Below are 20,570 nucleotides of genomic sequence, written 5' to 3' on the forward strand. Positions count from 1 at the left end.
TGAAATATTTCAGTTGGTGTGCAATGAATCTAAAATATATGACAGTTTAATTTTTATCATTACATTATGGAAAATAATGAACTTTATCCCAATATGCTAATTTTTTGAGAAGGGCCTGTACATATTCAGGAGGCTCGTCTGCAGAGAACATTTGCCAAATAAAAACGCAGGGCCTCATTGTTGGATTGTGTGGATAAAGATTCCTGAGCTCGTACCTTTCACTCTGAATCCATACCGCTCTCATCATAAATTGCAAGAACCCTGCAGTGTTTCTGTTCAAGATGACCCAGATGGCCTTCAGCTTGTGTTACAGCGCTTGTTCTTCGGTGACTGATTCTAGAAGCAGGAGGCAGCGATGTGCACCTCACTGGAGCCAGTCTGGCAGCAGGGGAGACTAATCCTGTTTGGAAAGGGAGAAACGATGAATCCCTCAGAGATCCTACTGAAAACTGACAGACATGCAGACTGAGAGACTGGAAGTGGCAGGGAAAGAAGAGAGGGGGGGGGGAAATGCTGGCGGGTAGTAGCCAACGATGCGGAGAGACATTTCTACCACCAGAACTTTAGAAAGACACGCATGTGGAGGGAGGACAGCTAAGGACACTCTGGAGACAGCACAAAGTATCTACAGAGAGAAAGTGTGTGTGCGTGTGTGTTTCTGCAAAGCGACGACATCTTCAAACAAATGCGCGYGCTCCGAAACGAAGCGTGCGCAGGAATCCCTCCGGTTGTTCCTCTGAATGTGTGTAGACAAGCTAGGAAATGAGGAAGCCCTGCTGTTTGCTCTGACAGCTGGAGAGAAGACGGCGACATGCTGCGGAGGCTGCAGAGGGACGGGGAGCACCTTCTGAAGCAGCTGTGGAGCATTGCATCAACGGTTGCATGACACCCCGTTTTTGAAAAGCAGTCCTGTTTCTCTTTCTGTTTTGGCTTGCTTTTTAATGTTTACAAGAGTTGTAGAAAAGCCCTCTTTGTAAAAAAAAAAAAAAAAACAAAGAAAAAGAATGTGTGTGTGAATGATTTATAAGCACCTGCATGATGCAATAGTTATTTCTTCCTAAAATAATTTTGTCTTATATGATTTGAAGACTGTTTTAGACAAACCTCTCCAGGAGTTAAAGCTGCAGCTTTACCCATTTCAGATTTACTACAGGAATGCAACAGTTTTGCATTTCAGGCAATAAAATATTTATGTTCTTGTTTAAAAAGGGAATTTATTTTATTTATTTATTTTTGTTCATTTGCATCCTTTGATGTATTTTTAATATTGCATAAGAGGCTTAAGTGGTTAGGCGAAATATCTGTAGAATGTGTTAATTCTTTTTTACCTGATTAACCGATTAGTCGTCAGAATAATAACTAAAATAATCGTTAGTTGCAGCCAAGATTTACATCAGCCATTGTAAAATAGCAAACAGAAATATAATGTGTGTGTGTGTGTGCGTGTGTGTTTGTGTGGGGGTGTGCGTGCATGTGTGTGCGTGTGAATGGGGGTGCGCGTGTGTGCGTGCGTGCGTGCGTGCGTGCGTGCGCGCGTGTGTGTGTAGGGGGGGGGTTCTTGCACTATTGATGCTTTGACAAATGGATACTTTCTATGTAGTTAGTGATGCTTTAAAGACTGGCATACTCCTAAATATTAATTAAAAATAAGATTGAGATTACCTCAGCTTGTCACAATAAGCAAAAAACAACAACAACCATATAATAAATTAAAATGAGCATACTAATTTTTATTTAGACAACAATTGTTAAAGCGACATTCCTTCTAATATTTTTGAAAAGCCGCCATTTTGAGAAATATTTAGCACCCAGTACGAAGAAGTTAGTTTGTACTTCTTGCCACGTTTGCCTGTTTTCTTTTTCTAAACTGAATGATTATTATTATTTGAAGTGTAGTTTTGCTTTCTGAAACTTCACAATCCATTTGTTGTTATTTAAAATGTTTTCCAGCTCCAGTGTTGTGTTCTTTTGAAACAAATTTTTCTGTATTGTCCAGCAAAATTTGTTACGGTGTCAGGCCTCATGTGTTATTTGTGACAGTTCTTTAATTTTGCAAACAGAAAAAAATAACAACAAGCATAACCTAAAAAAAGTCACTGAATCACTTTGAGCCTCATTGGAAAGTTCACAAAAAGGGTGTGCAAAATTAAATTTATATTTCACTCTGTTTCTGCCAGTGATAGATGATGCTTTTATGTTTGTACTAATCTTTGGGGATTATACTCTATTGATCCCAAACTTAATTTCATGGTGCAGAGACAGACTCCGCTGCTTTGCGCTCTACAATAATTCCTTTAGATTTTTTGATACTTTAAAATTTCATCAGGTGATAATGAGCTATCTGCAGCCACACACTGGATCGCCTGTTCTGAAATATTGTCCTGTAACAATGAAGGCAGGCGTCTCTTCTCAACGTCCTCTCTGTAAATTACCCTATTTTATAACTCGGCTCCATGATAAGAGGATAACAAACGCTGCTGTCATGGGAAGAGGATTAATTTATAATTCTTTATTGCTTCATAATAAGATTTGAAGAAGGGGTTGAAAGTTTAACCGTATTTAAACCAGTATATTGCTGTGTGAAGGACTATTCATACCCTCTAAACTTTTTTTTTTTTACTTTTACAGCCGTCAATTACAACGTCTTTTAGTGGAATGTGCTTTTTTTTACATTGTTTTTCACAAATACCACCATTTTTGGCCATATTGAAATTGGTTTATGTCACAAACCTACAATGGAAACATTTTTGCGCATCACATGAGTCACGTGATCAACAACCAGACGTTGCCACTGGCGCAAACCACAAAGAAGAAGACAGGAAGTAGTTGGAGGATGATGGCACCTATTTTTTTTTAATGACATCACATGGACAAAGTTATTAATGTGTGATTTCTTAGTTAATCGAATTTCTTTAAAGTCGTATTTGATTTGTGCAGCATTTTTATAACTGAAGGTAACACAGTTACTTCATTGCACTATAAAAGGATCCGGAAAATACATAACACTGCCCCTTTAAGGCTAAGTGCATGTGGTTATTTCACCTGCAGCATTTGACTGTGAATTGATTCAAGTGTTTGGAAGCAACTCTCCTCACTAACATGGCGCTACATTTACAGTATTCCTGACGTCCTTCATGTTTGGAGAGCTAAACAATATGCCCAATAACACGACCACAGCTCTCTGATATAAGAACCATGGATGGCAAATTACAAAACAATGTTTTCCTGAAGGGTACATATTGCCAAGGCTTTCACAAAGATGACTATTGTATGGAGGGAGTTAAAGGTAGGTAAAGCACAGAAAGCCTGCAGCTACTCAGAGAATTATATAAAATATGGGCGCTAATGGAAAAGGCTTCTTCTTGTTTGGCCTAAAAGTGCATCCTGGGAATATTTAGCATAGGGCTTTATGAAGAGCACAGCGGTTGCAACGGCAGATAACAGGTCATCAGTTCTGAGATGTTTTAAAGATGTTTTAATTTCTTATACTTTGTAGCAAAAAACTGAAGTTAATCAAAGTGAATGTTGAACTTTGGAAGCGTAAAACATCTGAAAGATACAATGGAGGCATCGACAAATGTCAGTTATCAGTTCATGTTTTCTCTACAGTGTCTAAGATCGTGGAAAAAATGAGCATACCCCATAACACCATGTGTTTTTATAACATATTTGGATGTAGTGAAATGAATGTTGGATGTTGTTTTACAACCTACTCCTGTCATAAACTTTTTCACAACTTCCCTTCCCCGACTGTCTGCTGTGTTTCTCAGTCTTCATGATGCTTGTTTGTTAATTCATGTTTATGTTTTCAAATGGGACAATATGTATTACTGGACATTTACATGTAAATACAAAAGTTCTCTAACAGACCTTTACAGAACATCTGGATTTGTACTGAGATAAAAAAAAAACACACACATCTGGTGGACATCAGGGTTTTTTTTAGAAAATGAGAACATTAATGCATTTGACATTCAAACGACTTCAAATCTGGTGATCTTTTACCAGCTAGCCTGTCTTCGTTTCAGCTGAGTTCCTGTTCCTGCTGTGGGGCGTGTACCTGTGCTTCGCCGTCCGCACCATCCCCTCTGCTTTCCACGAGCCGCGGTACATTGCTGTAGCCATCTACAACGAGCTCCTCATATCAGCCATATTCCACATCATCAGGTGGGTCAATGTGATGGATCATCAAACTATTCTCTCTTCAATATGTGTTCTTCAAGCTGGGGTATGTAACTTTTATAAACAATATGGGTTTTTTTTTACGCGTTTATTCACATTATCACTACGTTGTAACACTAAAATATAAGACAGATAACCTGTGAATGAAATTGTCCCCCTAAAGTCCTGCTGTGAGGCGGGTCTTAGTGTTGTCAATCATGCTTTAATGTTCTGCTCACAGCTTCCTCTTTGCTCTCTGCTATGCTACAACCAGTTCACCACAGCATAGCCCGACGTGAACGCTAAGGCTAGTTATCTGACTTCAGATTAGCTGTTTTTCTGGAATGGTAAGTTGTTTCTCAGCCATTAGCACAATTTAGCAGCACATACATGAGTGTGATTGACAGCACTAGGACATTCCTCCTGGCTCTGATTGGTTGATTTTGACTGGGAGCGGTGCATTTCTGCAGATGACAATAAGAGAACTGGAAGGATGCGGAGGAGCTTGATCTTTTCATTGATTATCTGTCTCATATTATACTGTCACAAAATATTTTAACAAATATGTATTTACATATTTTTTATATATGTAAATTTACATACCCCAGCTTAGGTCTTACCAGATAATTTATGTGACAGTATCTCACTAGGCTAGTTAACTTGATACCCAGATAGCTATTTATCTAGCCAGCTAGATAGATAGGTACCCATCTATCCATCCATCTGTCTGTCTAGCTGTCTAACTAGCTATCTATATGGGTAGCTGGACAACTAGATAACTAGCCAGATTGACAGATACTTTATTGTCCCCATAAGGAAAATTTGTCTTGGACATCATGTGCTATTCAAAGCCGGTACTACAATTAAATACACTACAAAAATAGAAGCACATGTTGAACACTAATACCACAATAAAATCAAACTTTGTACAATAATGTCAAGATCTTTATAAACTACACCCCTGTCTGTTGTATAACCTAACATTTAGCCACTTACATGTAGATATCTTCTTGTTGAAGAAGCTATCAGGCACATATCATCTCGGGGAAAAAAAGACATTTTTATGCGGCTCTTTCGTCAGGGAAATGAACAGAGTCAGCAGAGTACAGGGTGAGACAGTTTAAAGGATAGCATAAATTATATCTTCCTCGGGGAGAGAAAAAGCAGCGATGTACTGTGCCAGAGACTAAAATAAACTCTGTTTTTTCATACACTGTTTGTCGATGTCAGTCCCTGTCGCACTGAATTAAGCAGTAGTTCTTCCACTGCTCATCTGGTATGCGCTTAGCTATTTTGAAGTTGTAGGTTAATCAAAACTAATCTGCTACGTGCTGGATTTGAATATTAAGGTCACATAAATACTCCTTCCAGTTTGTCAGAGTTTTCTGAAATTAACAGCTAGCAATGTTTCACTAACCAGTCCTAGTTAGTGTAGTGAAAAACAGAACCGTATCGCTAGAGCTGGGAATTCGGATTTGTGATGCAGCAAATTCCCACCGCTGCACCAAACCTTCAGGTTCATTCAAAGCAAACAGTCTTAAGAGCTCTCCTGGGGGTTTATGGGGACTGAAGGATAACGTGTCTTAAAGGGATTTTTCCCCCTTAAACTCAGTTGCACAATAGACAGAAACAGTGATACTGTGATGCAATGACTTGTCAGTGGTTGTAAAGTTAAATTCAAGGTGGAATTCCTCAGTAAATGCTGGGATTCACTGTTCAAGCATTTACCAGAGTTTTTGTTTTCTTTTTTTCTCTTCTGTTTTTATACCGTATGGGCCGTTTTTGAGGCAGCGTTTGCATCATCCAGTCATCCATCCTAGCTTAATTTAGTTTGAGGGTGCAGTAGTGACCTGTGTCATGGTCGCTGGTCCATCACAGGGCAAGATAAATACACTGTTATTGATAACAATTCATACATACTTATTCACACCTAATTGCAAACTACAGTAGCCAATCAGTCACGTTAATGCATCTTTTTGTAGACAGTGGGAGGAAGCAGGTAAACCCAGGCGTAAAACTGGAAAAGTATGCATCTCGAAAAACATGAAGCCCGCAGGCAATATTCACTGTTGGCAACTTTTCTGACCTCTAGTGACTTTTTAAAAAAATAAATGAAAAGAAACCCTTAACATATCTTTTTTCTGGTGCTATTGCGGACTCTACACTGCAAACTCCTCTCAGTACGATGTGGGCGTAAATGAATCACGGATGCGTGAAAAAAAAAACCTGTTACTGAATGTTGCTTTGATGCTTTTTTGCTTCAGTCTCACACATTGCTGTTGACGAGGTTTTTTTCTTGAATCTTCTAGATCCATTTAGATTGTTGATGTAGATTGTTGATAATAAAATGGCACATTGTCGGTGAGTTAGAGGTAAAATCAAAAACAAAACCAGTAGAAAATCAAAAAATATATAAAGGAAGTAAAGGAATATTGCCCTGTGAGTAAAGGAAAAGCTTATGTTACCTTTATGTCATTTTTGCAAATCCTAAACTTTGATAAACACAGAGGATTGTTAGAGTAGTGGCATTTAAAAACATATATATAAAATGTTGACAAATGGAAATGATTCAAATTATGTTTTGATGTCTTTTAGTGATTTTTGGGTAATTTCTGGACAGACAATAATACTTTTCAAACTGAGGACTTGGGAGCACTGATAATATTAAAAATAGATGCGCGTTCTTGTTGTTAGGCGGAAGCATTAAAATTAAACAATAACGCAGCACTGATGAACATTTGTATTTTAGATGCAAAGATGCAATCAAAACTACAGTGCCTTGACAAAAGGACATAGAGATAAAAAAATATATATCACACATCTTAGAATGAACTTCCTGTAAGTAGCCAGTTGCTTCTTACCAGTAAAGCTAGCTGGTAAGTTAGGAACATATCAATTAAAACTTTCATTACATTTCATATTAGTAGGGATGCACGACATTGGATTTTTGGTAAATATCCAATATGCCGATATAATAGAACTCATTTGGCCAATAACTGGTACTGATATTTTCTCCTATACCTACTTATTGAAACTATACGGCTTTTTCTACTGTGGAATTAAAATACTGCATTGTCTTTGTCCAATTTATCCTGCTACCAAATACAAATGCTACAAAAAAGGTTGAAAATGATGCAACACTTTCAACTTGAATTATGTTTAAAATCACATTTATGCAACATAAAATTTATTTATTCTCCAAGACAAGGACAAAACTCAAACAGTGTGAATTTGACGTTGTGCTGTGCTGCAGGCATCATTGTCTGGTTTGTCATATTAAAACAATACTTTTTATATCGGTGAGTTATTGTGACGGAATGGCCGATATTAAAATTTACAGCTAATATCGGCCGATACATGCCGATAATATCGTGCATTCCTACATATTAGCATTGTCTCTGTTGGAGTACCCAGAGAGAGAACTTACAGAAAGACCCCTGTCATGTAAAATTTAATATTTTGTGATGAATATTACTCTGCAATACAGTTTGTCTCAGGGATTTTTGTCTGTTTAACTTTGAAAAGAGGGGACTTGGTTCTTTGAAGTTAGAAAAATCGTGACTGAAGAATGCTTGAATTTCAGCAGTATTTATAAAGCAAAGAATGTCTCATCTGAGTCACAGCAGGAATAAAACCTCAGCTGCTGTTTGCAGTTAGTTGGTTAGTTGCCTTGGGAAATAGGTTTCATTTGTCACACATTCTGCTGCAAAACTTTCTGTGATTGACTTTTCTTCTGATGACTCGCTTTGAGCTCGGCTAGTCAGAAAGGAAAACCTCATTTGTTTAAATTTTCTCAAAATTGTACATTCTCTTTCAGACATCGAACAGCGGGAATATTGTATAAAAAGCTGCTTTCAGATGAAATTAAAAGCAGCACAATCCAAACTTTAACTAATTTGAGCTGCTGTAGAACGGAGATAAGGCTGGATGTGTTTGTTCCTGTGAAATCAAAGACTAAAGCCAGAATAGTCTATTTTAATGTTTCCTTTTATCTCAGACTGTGCATTATTTCTTAGTACTCACGACACAGCCTGGGGCTGCACAAATTACCTATTTGATTTATCAGTCATGGTTGTCCTTTCTACTGAATATTTGAATTACTACAGACATTTAGAGTCTTTTTTAAGCAATCCAAGCAAACTGTAAACATTTAATTAACAGAGCTTCAACAATTGGAACGTGACTCAAACAATTGTTGGTTCTGCAGGTTCGTTACAGGCCCAGATGAGACCAGCTGGGCTTCAGTGTTTCACCCACGAAGTTTCCATGTAAATGGATCAAAATGAAACTAGATAATGGGAAACACAAAAAAAACCTCAACCTGTATTTTTTGTCTTAAAAACCTTAAAACAYAAGAAAATAAAAAATGTAAATACCACACATGTTAGACCTGTTGTTTTTCTTGTAAATAGAAGCTTCAAAAGAAGCAGCAGCGAACATCATTATCACTGCAATAATTTACCAGTTCTGTTACGTTAACAGCATTAGGAATAATGATCACCTTGCTGTTTTAAATAAAAAGCTCTTGGTTTGATGTTTTCCTGCAGGTTCTCCCTGGCTGCAGGGCTTCACCCTGACTGGATGCTCATGCTGTTCTTTGCTCACACTCACCTGACTGTGACTGTGACTCTGGGGCTGCTGCTTGTCCCAAAGGTAACAAGATGGTTTTACAGAACATGTCGACTACCGTTACATGTCAGGGCGCAATGCTTGTATTGTCAGTGAGGTCTGTTTTATACTGTTTTTATATGAATCCAAACATTTTTAAGTTTTGATATATTTTCCAGTGGAGAAGCAATACAAAAAAAAACGTCATTCAAACGTGAAGGAATTCTGTTCTACTCTAATTGTCGCTATCAGTGCATAAAATAGGTCAAAAAAATGACATGAACCACAAACACAAAAGAAATAAAGTGACGCGTAGCTTCTAATTTTTTTTCTTTTACAAATTTTGATTTTCATTCACTTGAATGGACAAATAAATCTTTTAATGAATTTTTTTCTTAACCTTAGATTTATGGGGCAGTATTTAAAAAAGTAATATTAAGTGTAGGACAATCACCCTTTTCACGTCTGATCTTTTGATGGGTTACAAAGCAACTGTTTTAATTCTGTTATTTTACAGAGGTGCTTCTATTATTATTATTATTATTATTTCACCAACAAATGTACTCTGACAATCAAAGCTAGGTAATGACTTATAGATTTCTACTGCAGCATTTCAGCAAATGAAGCTTTTGTGTACTGATCTGATCACCTAGTATTAGCAAGCTACTTTTGACAGATTTCTACGCCAAATAAGAAAAGTCCAATTTGCATTTGAGTTGTGTCTCACCGAAGGTTTGCCTCTGATGACCCTAAAGCAAAGATGAAAGCTGCTGTTAACAGCAAAGCTGGAGCAAATACCAATGATGAGAAATATTGGCTTCAGAAATTTGACTAAAACACATCTTTTAATATTCCAGTTTGGATTTTTGAAATAGATTTTAATGCGGCTTCACGACCTGTAACATAAATTAATGTGGAACTCTGCGTGTATCTCCTTAAATAGTTATGTGATTTTCTAGGACAGTTGATTTGATAAAACAAAAAAAAAAACAAACGTAAATAAAGAGGAAACAAGAAAATAAAAAATAGATTTGCTCTAAAGACGCTTGTGCCTCATGTGATGTCAGCAGAGGCACGAGTGTGGAAGTTTTGTAGATTTATTTCAATTGTAATTTACAAAACATATAAAAAACTAAACACTTACTGATGTTTAGTAGATAACCTTCTAAACATCAAACAAGTCCAATTGATTTTACATAAAAGCGCAAATAGTAGCTGTAAAACCTTCTCTTCCACACGAGAACACAATATAATTTTTTTTCTGCTTGTGTTGACGTTTTATAAATAAAACCAAATGAAACCCTGCTCTCAAATTGCATAACAGCCCGCTCGTAAACTAATATTATCGGACTGAGAAGATGTTGCAGCTGTATTGGAGGACGGACAGCATTCAAAAACAGATCTCCATCGAGGAGGCTGTTCTACTAACGTGCTGTAAATATCCATTTACGCAGCGTTATTCATCAGCCCAAGTCCATTTGATACTAGCGAGCTGCGACGCTCAAATCCACACTGGCTCATTTACTATCATTACCTTAAACTCAATCAGACTGTTTAAGTGGTTATTGTAATTTAGCCGAGTACTCCTGCGGGTGTCTTTAGGGCTGATGGGAAACGTTTCTCTCTCCCGCTGCGTGAGAAATGTTCTCCGTGTTCTTTTATTCTTTCTTAATTAGGCTCCTCAGAAGCACAACCCAGTTGAGCACGCTGGGATAATTGAGCACAATGGGAGGATATTAATTTCATAGAGCATCTGTTCGTGGAACCAGACTAAATATTTGGACATCCTCTCTGTCAACCCACATTAGTAATTCCAACAAAGGTGTAAATTTAATATCTGTTTAGTGTGTTGTCATTTATATTTTTACATAAATTTGATTTTCTTGTGCACATTTTGGAAAAAACAAAAAAAAACCCTGAACAAACTCTACAGAGCGGGGTTTTTAATCAGAAAGCAGCATCTCTCTCTCTCTTGTCAAAATTAAGGATATCTTCATATTATTAATAAATACATTACATAAAGCATTTTAAAATTTATTATTTTAAAATTTTTATTTTTGTTTTTTGGCCCAATTATTTCTCAATTGCTTTAGTTTTTATCACTCTCCTAATTTCCTAGAAAGTTAGTCCTACTGAAAATTAATGCTATTTTAAATTAATTTGTTTATTACCAATACAATTTGTTTAATCTTGCTTTTTGTCTTTTCTACATTCTTAGTTTCACTAGTCTTTGCAAAGAGTCAAATGCAGAAAGTCAAGTTGAAGTACATACTCATCCTTTCTGCTGTTGCTCAAAAACCTTGCGTCATCTCTGAGGTTGCATTTGACCTCAAGCAGTTAAAACGGGAGAAAACATATAGTTGTGTTGTATTTATCGACTGAAAAAAAAATCTGTTCAAATATTAAATAAACAAATACCAACATCAGTGTGCATTTTTCACACCCTGCTGTTCATATTCTCTCGGGGGGAGAAAAGTAATTTGCTGAGGATTAGCAATAACAGCCCTGGTCGAGGATGCAAAAATCTATGAAAAAAAAAGCTGTTTTATTGTACAATCATTAAAGTTAGATTTATGTAAAGTTATAACACAAATTAAAAGCTATATTAATGTTTTCGGATGTATCAGAATAAGAAAATGAACAGGAAGGAGGTAAAGTTAAGAGTGCAATGTTCCTCCAACCCTACAGACACATAACTTAGAGACCAGGAAAGCATTAAATAGAAGATAAAACTGAGTAACCACAGACATCTTTTCTGATGCTCCTCCATTTGCGTTATGAGACCAGATTTGATATATCTGTGCAGAAAAGAACATACAAGAGTTGGTAAGTTATATGCTTGCTGGGTAGTTGTTATATACATTTAGTGTCATTTCCCTGCCAGTCTCTTTATTTCTCTCTGTCTGGCTGCTTTTCCCTACAGCTGCAGCCTGCTCTCCTGTTTAGCATTTCAGTAATCAGCTCTCCCTGGCATTTAAGCCTCTCTATTGAACTATTCCCTTGCCAGATCCTTCCTCTGTCAAACCTATTGTTGCTCCTGTTGTCCTGCTGTCTTGCGGTCTAAATTCGCTTTGTGCTTCATGTCTTGCCTGGTATTGTATTAGTTTTGGTTCTTCAATGCCTTTGTTTCACCGTTCTTGTTTCTTGTCACTTAGTTTATGAAAATAAAGCTTTCCATGATTCTTACATCTGGGTCCCTCCTATACGTTAATGACAAACTCTTGACTTTCATGGCTGAAGGTTTTTGAAGTACAAAATGTTCTTTCTGGTTTATCTCCATGCTTCAAGGGTTTACCAAAGAACATCAAATCGTTTCAAGTTTTCAGGACTTTTGTCCACAAATACATGAATCACAACAGAGAGATGAATTAAATATACTTGATGGTTCAGCATTTCATTGTTTGCTTTTCTTTCTGCAGCTCAGTCTGCAGCGTCTCACCTCCTGGGTCAAATCCTGTCTGATAGTGACTCATTCTCATCTTATCGGTGCTCTGAGTTGTTCAGCCACCTGCTTTGTGAGCAGCTCTCGCTGGGGTTTTAATCTTTGAGCCATTTTGTTATCTCTTTTGCTGCATTACGCGATGCTCAATAACGCTTGAAATACAGAGATCCTCACCAGATTGTGTCTGGGTTGTTGGAAGAAGTTCCTCCTGGAGGACATTTTCAATCTATTCTGTTTTTATGCGTGCTTTTTGCCAGAGATACTAGAGGATGCACAGCCTTGGATGAGAATCAACCTCACAGATAAATTGTGTCAGGATTCTACAGCGTGAGTCCAACGCCAATCTGATGGTATATGGCACCTTTACTTCTCCATATCCCAAACATTCAGAAAGAAGATATACATTTTTCACCAGCTTACCATTGTCTGTTTTTTTTTTCCATCTTACAGAATTTCAGTAAGTGCTAGATTTTATTTTTGGGGGGACAGAATGGCTTTCAGTAGAGGTGTTTCAATTACAAATGGCCGCAAAAAAATAAAATACAATTTCGCAATTGCTGCGTGTCCATTAAATAAGAAATTCAATTAAAATTACATGTGAATATGTTTGTTCACGTAATAAATGATAAAAAAAAAAACATGTCACACCATGATTTTCCAACTACTTCCTACTGTTGTGGTCTTTTTCGTGGTTTGTGCCAGCAGTAACACCTAGTTGTGACTTGTGTGTTGCAAAAAAGGTTTTTCCATTGCAGTTTTGTGAAATAAACCAATTTTGTTGCTGTATACAAAGCACCAGCTTTCTACCAAAAAACGATAGGTTTTTTGAAATTGGTGTGTTTCCATTAAACACATTTATTTTCAAAACGTCAAATTGCGCAGTTATATGGTCAATGGGAACACAGTTTTTGCTACCTTTCTTGTCACAGGGCCATTGCTCAACAGTCCTTGACATAATGTGTGTTTAGCAGGGCTCATACTCACTGCCAGTCAAAGCTGGGCAGGTTTGGAGCTGTAGAGCTTCCTGATAATTGAGTCTCTGGTTATTGACGATGTATAAATTTATGCTTTCAGAGGTAATGATCTTAGGTTTCCTTACACAGGAGGCCCAATTATTTTGCAAATTTGTTTCTACATTCTTCTCCAGTGGTATCCATTGCTAACAAATGACAAGAAGTCTTTTAAATTTAATAGTGATTTCAGCTGGACTTTTTCATTGCTTCATCCGTGCTTCTATCTGCAGTGTAATGAACGAAGGGATCCTTGAGCAAAATATACATCTGTTCAGTCTGTATATTATTCTAAACTAATGATTAAAGTTGGGGGCGGTACACAGATATTCCTCTGTGGACTCAATCTTAACACTTTGTTTCCATCTGGTCTAGTTCCTGACCAAAGGCACGCAGGCCCGAGATGATATTGCCACTGAGGCCTATGAAGAGGAGCTGGACATGGGAAGATCTGGCTCTTACCTGAACAACAGCATCACGTCCGCCTGGAGCGAGCACAGCTTGGACCCAGAGGACATACGGGTGATGCAGCTTTTCAAATCCTGACCAGAAATGAAACTTGATTTTCAATGCCTTTAAAAAAAAATGTGATTTTCTTTAAGCACTGGATTTCACACTCAGAAGTCATTTTGAAGTATTCCTTTTAAACTTGTATCTAATCGGGTAGGTGCTCCAATGTAACAGGGCATTAAAACAATTCTCATACAGGAAGAGCTGAAGAAGCTGTATGCCCAGCTGGAGGTCCACAAAAGGAAGAAGATGCTCGCCAACAACCCTCACCTTCAAAAGAAGCGCAACTCAAAGAAAGGCCTGGGTCGCACCCTGATGAAGCGGATAACAGAGATCCCGGAGACCATGCACTTACACCGCCAGTGCAGCCGAGACGACGGCAGCGAACATGGCAGCAACCGAGGCACCCTGAGGAGAAACCAGCTGGAGGCCAGCCATCAGGGTCAGTTCACAAATACAAATCTGGATATAGGTTAGCAACCGGATGAAGGAAACACAATCTGGTGTTCAATTAATGTCATGTTTTTAAATTAGATTTTAGCTTCATATCTGTCAGGAGAGAAGATAAAACAATTAATTTTGCTCTTTAATTTCTTTGAGTTCAATAATCTTCTGGAAATGAAGCACCATTTTCTGGAAGCTTCCCAAATCTTAAAGTTGATGCAGTTCTGGTAGTCAATTTACACACAGTCATCATCAGCATCAATGTCATATTAATAAATAAACAGTTGTTAGTGACTTCAACATTCAATGATTTTTATCCAGTACTAAGCTAGTTTTTATTCGAGTTATGTGCGTTTTTAGAACATTAGTCATTGTCTCATAGTTTCAACCATCGTCTTACCCACACTGTCACCTTCAGATGTCAGAAAATTGATCAGGTTCAGGAAGAAGCAAAAAGCCACAAAAGCTCAATGGAGATCATGAACTGGAGGATGCTGGGATACCAGTGTTACTGACCAGAGGGAAGCTAGAAACTTTGCTGCTGCTGCAAACTTTACACATCAAAATATAAAAGAAACGTACACCTGCCAATATGAACAAACTTTATGGATGAATGTTTAATGGCCAGAGACCAAATTAAGCTATCTGGAAGGTGTTGGTAGCGTCACGCTAAAAGTTTATTTTACCACAACTTAACTTATGTTGGTGAATTAAACAAGACGGAAAGTAGGACTGCCTTCAGTTTCTTCAACGTAATTTAATCAACACTAAGGTCAGCAGGAACAAACACATTTGGCTTAAATAAAGAAGGCTAAAGTGAAAGCTTCTGAAATATTCCTGTATGGACTTCTCTTAAAAGTCACCCATTTAGCTTAAAACCAAACATGTTAACTAATCTCTATCATTTCTGATAAGATTGGTTAAATGTTCAAAAATTGATTTAGTATATTCTGCACACGTTGAGCTAAAACCTATGAAACTGGATACTGGTAAACCCTAAATGACAGCATAAAAATCTGAATATCACATAGTTTATGCTATCTGCTTTGTGCACATATTACACGAATCCTTACAATGATGAGGGACATAGGGTTTTTTGTCTGCAAGAAAGGAAAATAATGACAGACAGTGAGTCTAACCATCTTTGAAGAACAATAGGTTCAAAAAGTATAGCCTGCTTAATTTGACATCAAAGAATGTGACTTTGTAAACTACTTTCCTTCAGGAAAACTTCAAGATGATTCCCTGAAGAACAAACTGACCAGTCTGACGAAGTCGCTCAGCTTTGACCATGTCTGTGAGCAGGATGCAGAAACAACGAGCCAAATCGGCTCGGTTCCAGGAGACAAAATGACTCCAGTTGGAAGCGGCGGAGATGGCTCTCTCCTGGGTTCCCTCATCAGCCGCAGACACACCAAGAAGCAGCTGGAACCGGCCAGCACTCTGCCGAGGCTGGAGCCGGCCGAGTCCACCGAGTCTGTCCCGCTCTTCTGGAAGTCGGCCAGCGCCCACAACCTCACTCACGAGAAGAAACCCATCCACCTGCGGACCTCCATTATGCAGAAGTCCCTGAGTGTCATCACGAGCGCCAAGGAGAAGATGCCGGGACTTTCCAGCAAGACGCAGAGTGTGGAAGACGCCACTAAGAAGGGCCAGAAAGGGCCGGAGGAGAGGACTCTGTCAGAAGTGGATGAGACGCCCGAACATTTCCCCAAAATGATCATCAGCCAATCGGTGGAGTACTCAAAGACTCCCATGAAGATGGGAATCATGAAACAACAGGTAAATCTGTACACATGTGCAGGTAGCTGTACTCAGCTACCTGCACATGTTGAACGTTTTGTCACAAAGCTCAGTACATTTTATTTGAACCTCTTTTTTTTTTGTCTTTCTGCTTTGGTTGGCTGTGAAAAGACTGTAAATATGTGGCTAAATGAATTTAGCTCTTATTCATTATTTCTTCTAGATAACTGTTGTGTGTTTGAATATTATCTTAATATTCAAGTCGAATCATTTTTTCTTTGTATACTGCCACATTACAATGTGAAAAGAATTCAAATATTTAATTTGAAGAGATACTCATCGAGTGCAGAGATTAAGTAACAAGTAAATATTAGGGGGTTTTTTAACGGCTATTTTTATAAATACATTCTTCCATAACCGCCCCCTTGTGGACATTCATGATCTTGATGCGGTCCAGAATAGAATTTTGTTTGACATCTTTGAAGGATTTATTTATTTATTTATTTATTTGGTGTACGATTGCATAAAAGTGGCTCTATAAAGTGCTTTGAATGGTCAGTATTACTTCAGAAGCACTTTAGTCAAGTCATTTTATTTCTATAGCACATTTCAGCAACAAGACAGTTTAAAGTGTGTTACGTAATAAAAATGGTCACCAGTTGCGAAACAGGTAATAAACATTATATTTAGTCAAATAATCAAAATCATCAATACACCAATCCCCAAATCGAACTCTAGCTCTAAGCTCAGTTGCTTAAGAAACCAATCTCATTATTTTCTCATCTTTGATTGTTTTTCAGGTGAGTGGCAGCCAGCCGTCCATTTGCTCTGAGACAGGAAGGAGCCTGTACGACGTGTCAGAGGTTTGTCCCTGGGAGCTGGATGAGGCCCAGACTCCTACCGAGGCAAAGACCCAGAAGCACGTGTCCATCGCTCCGGTAGAACCCGCCGCAGGCCGGAGAGGCAGCAGCAGCAGCTCGGGAACGGCTAAAGTCAGCCGGTCTCAGCAGAGGCAGAAACCCGGGCAGTCTCCGTCCAACAGACGGCGCTCCAAGGATAAAGGAGGAGAAAGAGAAGATGGAAGGGAGGCGAGGAAGTCCCGGCCGCCCAAATCACCTCTTCCTCTCAAGCCGGACATGAGCCCCTGGGAGTTCGACGAGCAACCCATGGTGGGAGGAGATTCTGACTCTATTTCTCCGGACAGGATCAGGAGGAAGAAAAGTGTCACCCCCACTGATGGGAAACCCAAAGGGCTCCATTCGGACCACTCCAAGTCCACAGGGAGCCTCCTCCAGCCCCCTTCTCTCATGGTAGAAATTTCCCCATGGGATTACGGAGGGCCACCTTCCCCCAAGCAGGAGAAGACCTGCAACAGTCCCACCACACACAAAAAGAAAAGGAAGGGCTCCTCCTCGTCGAACCACAAATCCGACAAGGACCGAGCGAGGGAGAAGAGCAGGGAGAGGCGGAGTTCGTCCAGCAAGCCGCCGTCGGAGAGGAGACGGGTCAGCCAATCGTCGGAGGGCGGGGGGCCGATGGAGCGGCGGAGGAGCTCGACCAGAGACGCCGAGGTTTTCTCCCGTGACGCCGAACACTCGCACGCGTACGCCGGCCTGGCTCAGACTAAAAAATCCCCCGAAAAGAAGAAGGAGAAGTCTTTGCGCAGTAGTTACAAACCTGCGGTTCTAAGTGGTGCAAAAATGGTTGACGTTTGCCCCTGGGACTTCCCAGAGTCGGGGGAGAGGGCGTGATGACTGCTGGTACGACTTGATCTTTTTGTACTCGCTGACTGAGAGCTCGCAGAACAAAGGGATGCTAAAAATATACCAGTGTTTCTGGTAAAAAGGTTTTTCTTTTCCCCCTTCATGTTGTCTTAGCGAAGAGGGTTTTTTAGGAGCCCTTTCCATAACGCAGCTCTGAATGCAACCTTGTCACTTTTAAGAGGTCATTTGTTTTCTCTGCACACCTGCTTGCACATCTGTGAGAGTTTGTACGTTTTATCACCTTTAAATACATCTTGAAGATTTTGTAAATGATTCACGCCTGCATTGGCCAACTGAGCAGACGAATCCACCGGTGAGTTCTCTGCATGTTGAAGATGCACGAGGAACAAAAAAGATAAACTTCAGAAGAACTGAGAGTATGGACTTAGAAGCGCTGAGACGCAGGAGGAAAGCAGCTTGTCTTTGGGCTGAATGCATAATTAATGTCATGAAGACGATCTGTTGGCTCAACCAGTCATGGGAATAACAAAGGTTTGCAGCACGGCAAGATGAGGAAAGCTTTGTCTTTTGGCAAAGGTTCTCCATTTACAGCACCTTGCAAAAGTAGACATGTCCCTTAAAACTTTTTCACCATTTTTCATGCTACGACCACAAACTGACGCATTTGTATTAACCCTCCTTTATCAGTGTGTCTGCGCATCCTTAAAAAGTCTTAAATTCAAGTCTTAAATTAAGGGCTTAAAATGCCTTATATTCATTTAAAAAGTAAGTTGGTTTTAAATATATTAATCACTGCTTTTTTGCCCTCTCAAGACTTTTCTGTCAGGCAAAAGTTTGAGTCACACTCAGACATTTTCATTGCCTTCTGTGACTCAAGACAGTTGAGGCTATACCGCTATCTAGCTGCTAACATAACTCTTGCTAGCTAGCAAGCCTGTTTGCATTTATCATGGATAAGTGCAAATTTATTGGCTGTTGGCTGGACAGAGTTAGTACATTTCTGTGGAGTTCAGGTCTTAAATTCCAGTCAAAATGGTCTTAACTCTTAAATTTGAGTTGGTGAAACTGCCTGAAACCAAGGTTTATTCTAATAAACCTCAATGAAAAACTATCAACTTTTGTTCAGAAATCAGCCTATTTGTATCTAGACAAGCACTAGATACAAATAGGCTGAATATGTAGCAAAATTTATATAATAAATATAAAACTGTCAGCATTTCAATCAATTATTTCCCTTCCATTTTAAAAACATGTCTTACTTTCTGTTGGTCTTTCATGTAGAATCCAGATAATTAGACGCATTAAAGTTTATGACAAAATGTGAAAATGCTCAAGGGGAATGATTACTTTTGCAAAGCTCTGTGTATTATTATTTTATTAAATTTTTTTAATTTATTTATTTATTTTTTACAAAAACCATCGCATGTGGTAAAACTATCCAGCATCAAGTAACTAAATGTCTACTGGTGAACTTGTTCTCAAATATGACAGTGGGAGTTTTGATGTTGTTGCGTCCAGTATTTGTCCACTTGCAAAGCACACGATGCTTTTTGAAATGGCGTGCATTGCTGTGTCAGAGTCCGCATTTCATATGGCATGCCGTTTACAGTTGAGCAGTGCTGAGATTGGTATTTATTTGGTGTTTACTCTACTCTCCTGGCTGGGGTGTCTTATTTTTATATATATAAAGAGACGCTCTCTCATTGGCTGTAGTTTTTGTTTTGTTTTGTTTTTTCTACACATGCAGTGAAAAACAAAAGGACCAAATCTGAATCTGCCTATCGTGGATGTTGTGAATAATACATTTCATCCACTCCTTAGCCCAGCCCATTTCATCTGCCTGGATGCACCTCTCTTCAAAAATGCACACATATTCAGTCGCTAAGATCCCTTCGCATGACCATTTTTCTCTCTGACAGAGAGAGTAATTAATCATTTTGGCATCGTCTCCAACATAAACAACAACAGTCAGCCTGTCTGTCCTGCGATCAGCCACCCACCACCGACAACTCATGCCATTGTGTCAAACACAGCACTCAGATCAGCTTCAGGATGGTTGTGTGTGCATGACAGCGAGAATATGCCCCCGTAAGTTCCCTGGAAGCATAAAATAATCATATCTTATAAAATACTTAAAAGGATACTTCCAAGCACATTTATTTAAATTTTAGCTGTATTTAATCATGCACTTTGATGTGTAACATGAACGGCATCATAATCAGAGGCCTTTTTTTTTTGTAACGGAATGCCATCGTTTGCCCACTACACGTTATTTAATGCTTGTTTATGCAGTATAGTGTTGCTCCAGCAGCTTAAAAATGGTTGTGCCATCCACATGCGGTTATTTGTACAATGTATTCTCATTGTGTTGCATGTAAATAAAGTAAATAATGTTCTCGATTTCAAATTAAAGATTTCTAGAAAAGCCAACTTGCAGCGACTTTCAGTTCTTTTCAGGACTGCAGTAGTAAAACATCTGTAGTTAGCCATGTTTGGATGTGACTCTCTCAGTCACAGACTCAAAATTACGTCAACTGTAGCTCACCAAAGAGTTAGAAATATATATTTCAGTACAAAACTGCTATTTCTGTTTGTCCATGTTCAAGCTCCTTCTTCAAGTAAAATAGTTTTATATAAATTCCACTAAATTGGAATTGTCATTACAACACTGCCACCATATGGCGTAACAGGTTAATTGCGTGCTGTTTACTTGCAAGTTCCCTCTTACCAAAACTGCGCGTCCATTGAATACTCATTTTTATAATTTTCTAAGTTAAAAGTCTGAATTTCATAATTTTCTTAAAGGAACAGAACTCTACTGTAAAAAGGATGGGGCGCTTTACCAAAGATAAAGTCAGTTATCACATTGATTTATGAAGTTCTTTTTAAACACGTTGGTTCTGAAGTAAAAGTGGCGTTTCTTTAAAA

At 38.6% G+C, this 20,570-nt stretch overlaps 1 protein-coding gene across 1 annotated transcript in view; it reads left to right on the forward strand.

The window, feature by feature from the left end:
- Positions 1-20,072, forward strand: part of gpr158b (G protein-coupled receptor 158b) — an 80,730-nt gene extending 60,658 nt beyond the window's left edge. Inside the window, exons 8-13 of the mRNA XM_008433114.2 lie at positions 4,029-4,167; positions 8,709-8,814; positions 13,597-13,743; positions 13,930-14,173; positions 15,401-15,957; positions 16,719-20,072. Coding sequence (XP_008431336.1) covers positions 4,029-4,167; positions 8,709-8,814; positions 13,597-13,743; positions 13,930-14,173; positions 15,401-15,957; positions 16,719-17,669 — 2,144 coding nt within the window. The 3' untranslated portion in view covers positions 17,670-20,072. The remainder of the gene's footprint in view (positions 1-4,028; positions 4,168-8,708; positions 8,815-13,596; positions 13,744-13,929; positions 14,174-15,400; positions 15,958-16,718) is intronic.
- Positions 20,073-20,570: the final 498 nt, after the last annotated feature.

The sequence above is a fragment of the Poecilia reticulata genome, linkage group LG17 (genome assembly GCF_000633615.1).
Source record: "Poecilia reticulata strain Guanapo linkage group LG17, Guppy_female_1.0+MT, whole genome shotgun sequence".
Taxonomy (NCBI): Eukaryota; Metazoa; Chordata; class Actinopteri; order Cyprinodontiformes; family Poeciliidae; genus Poecilia; species Poecilia reticulata.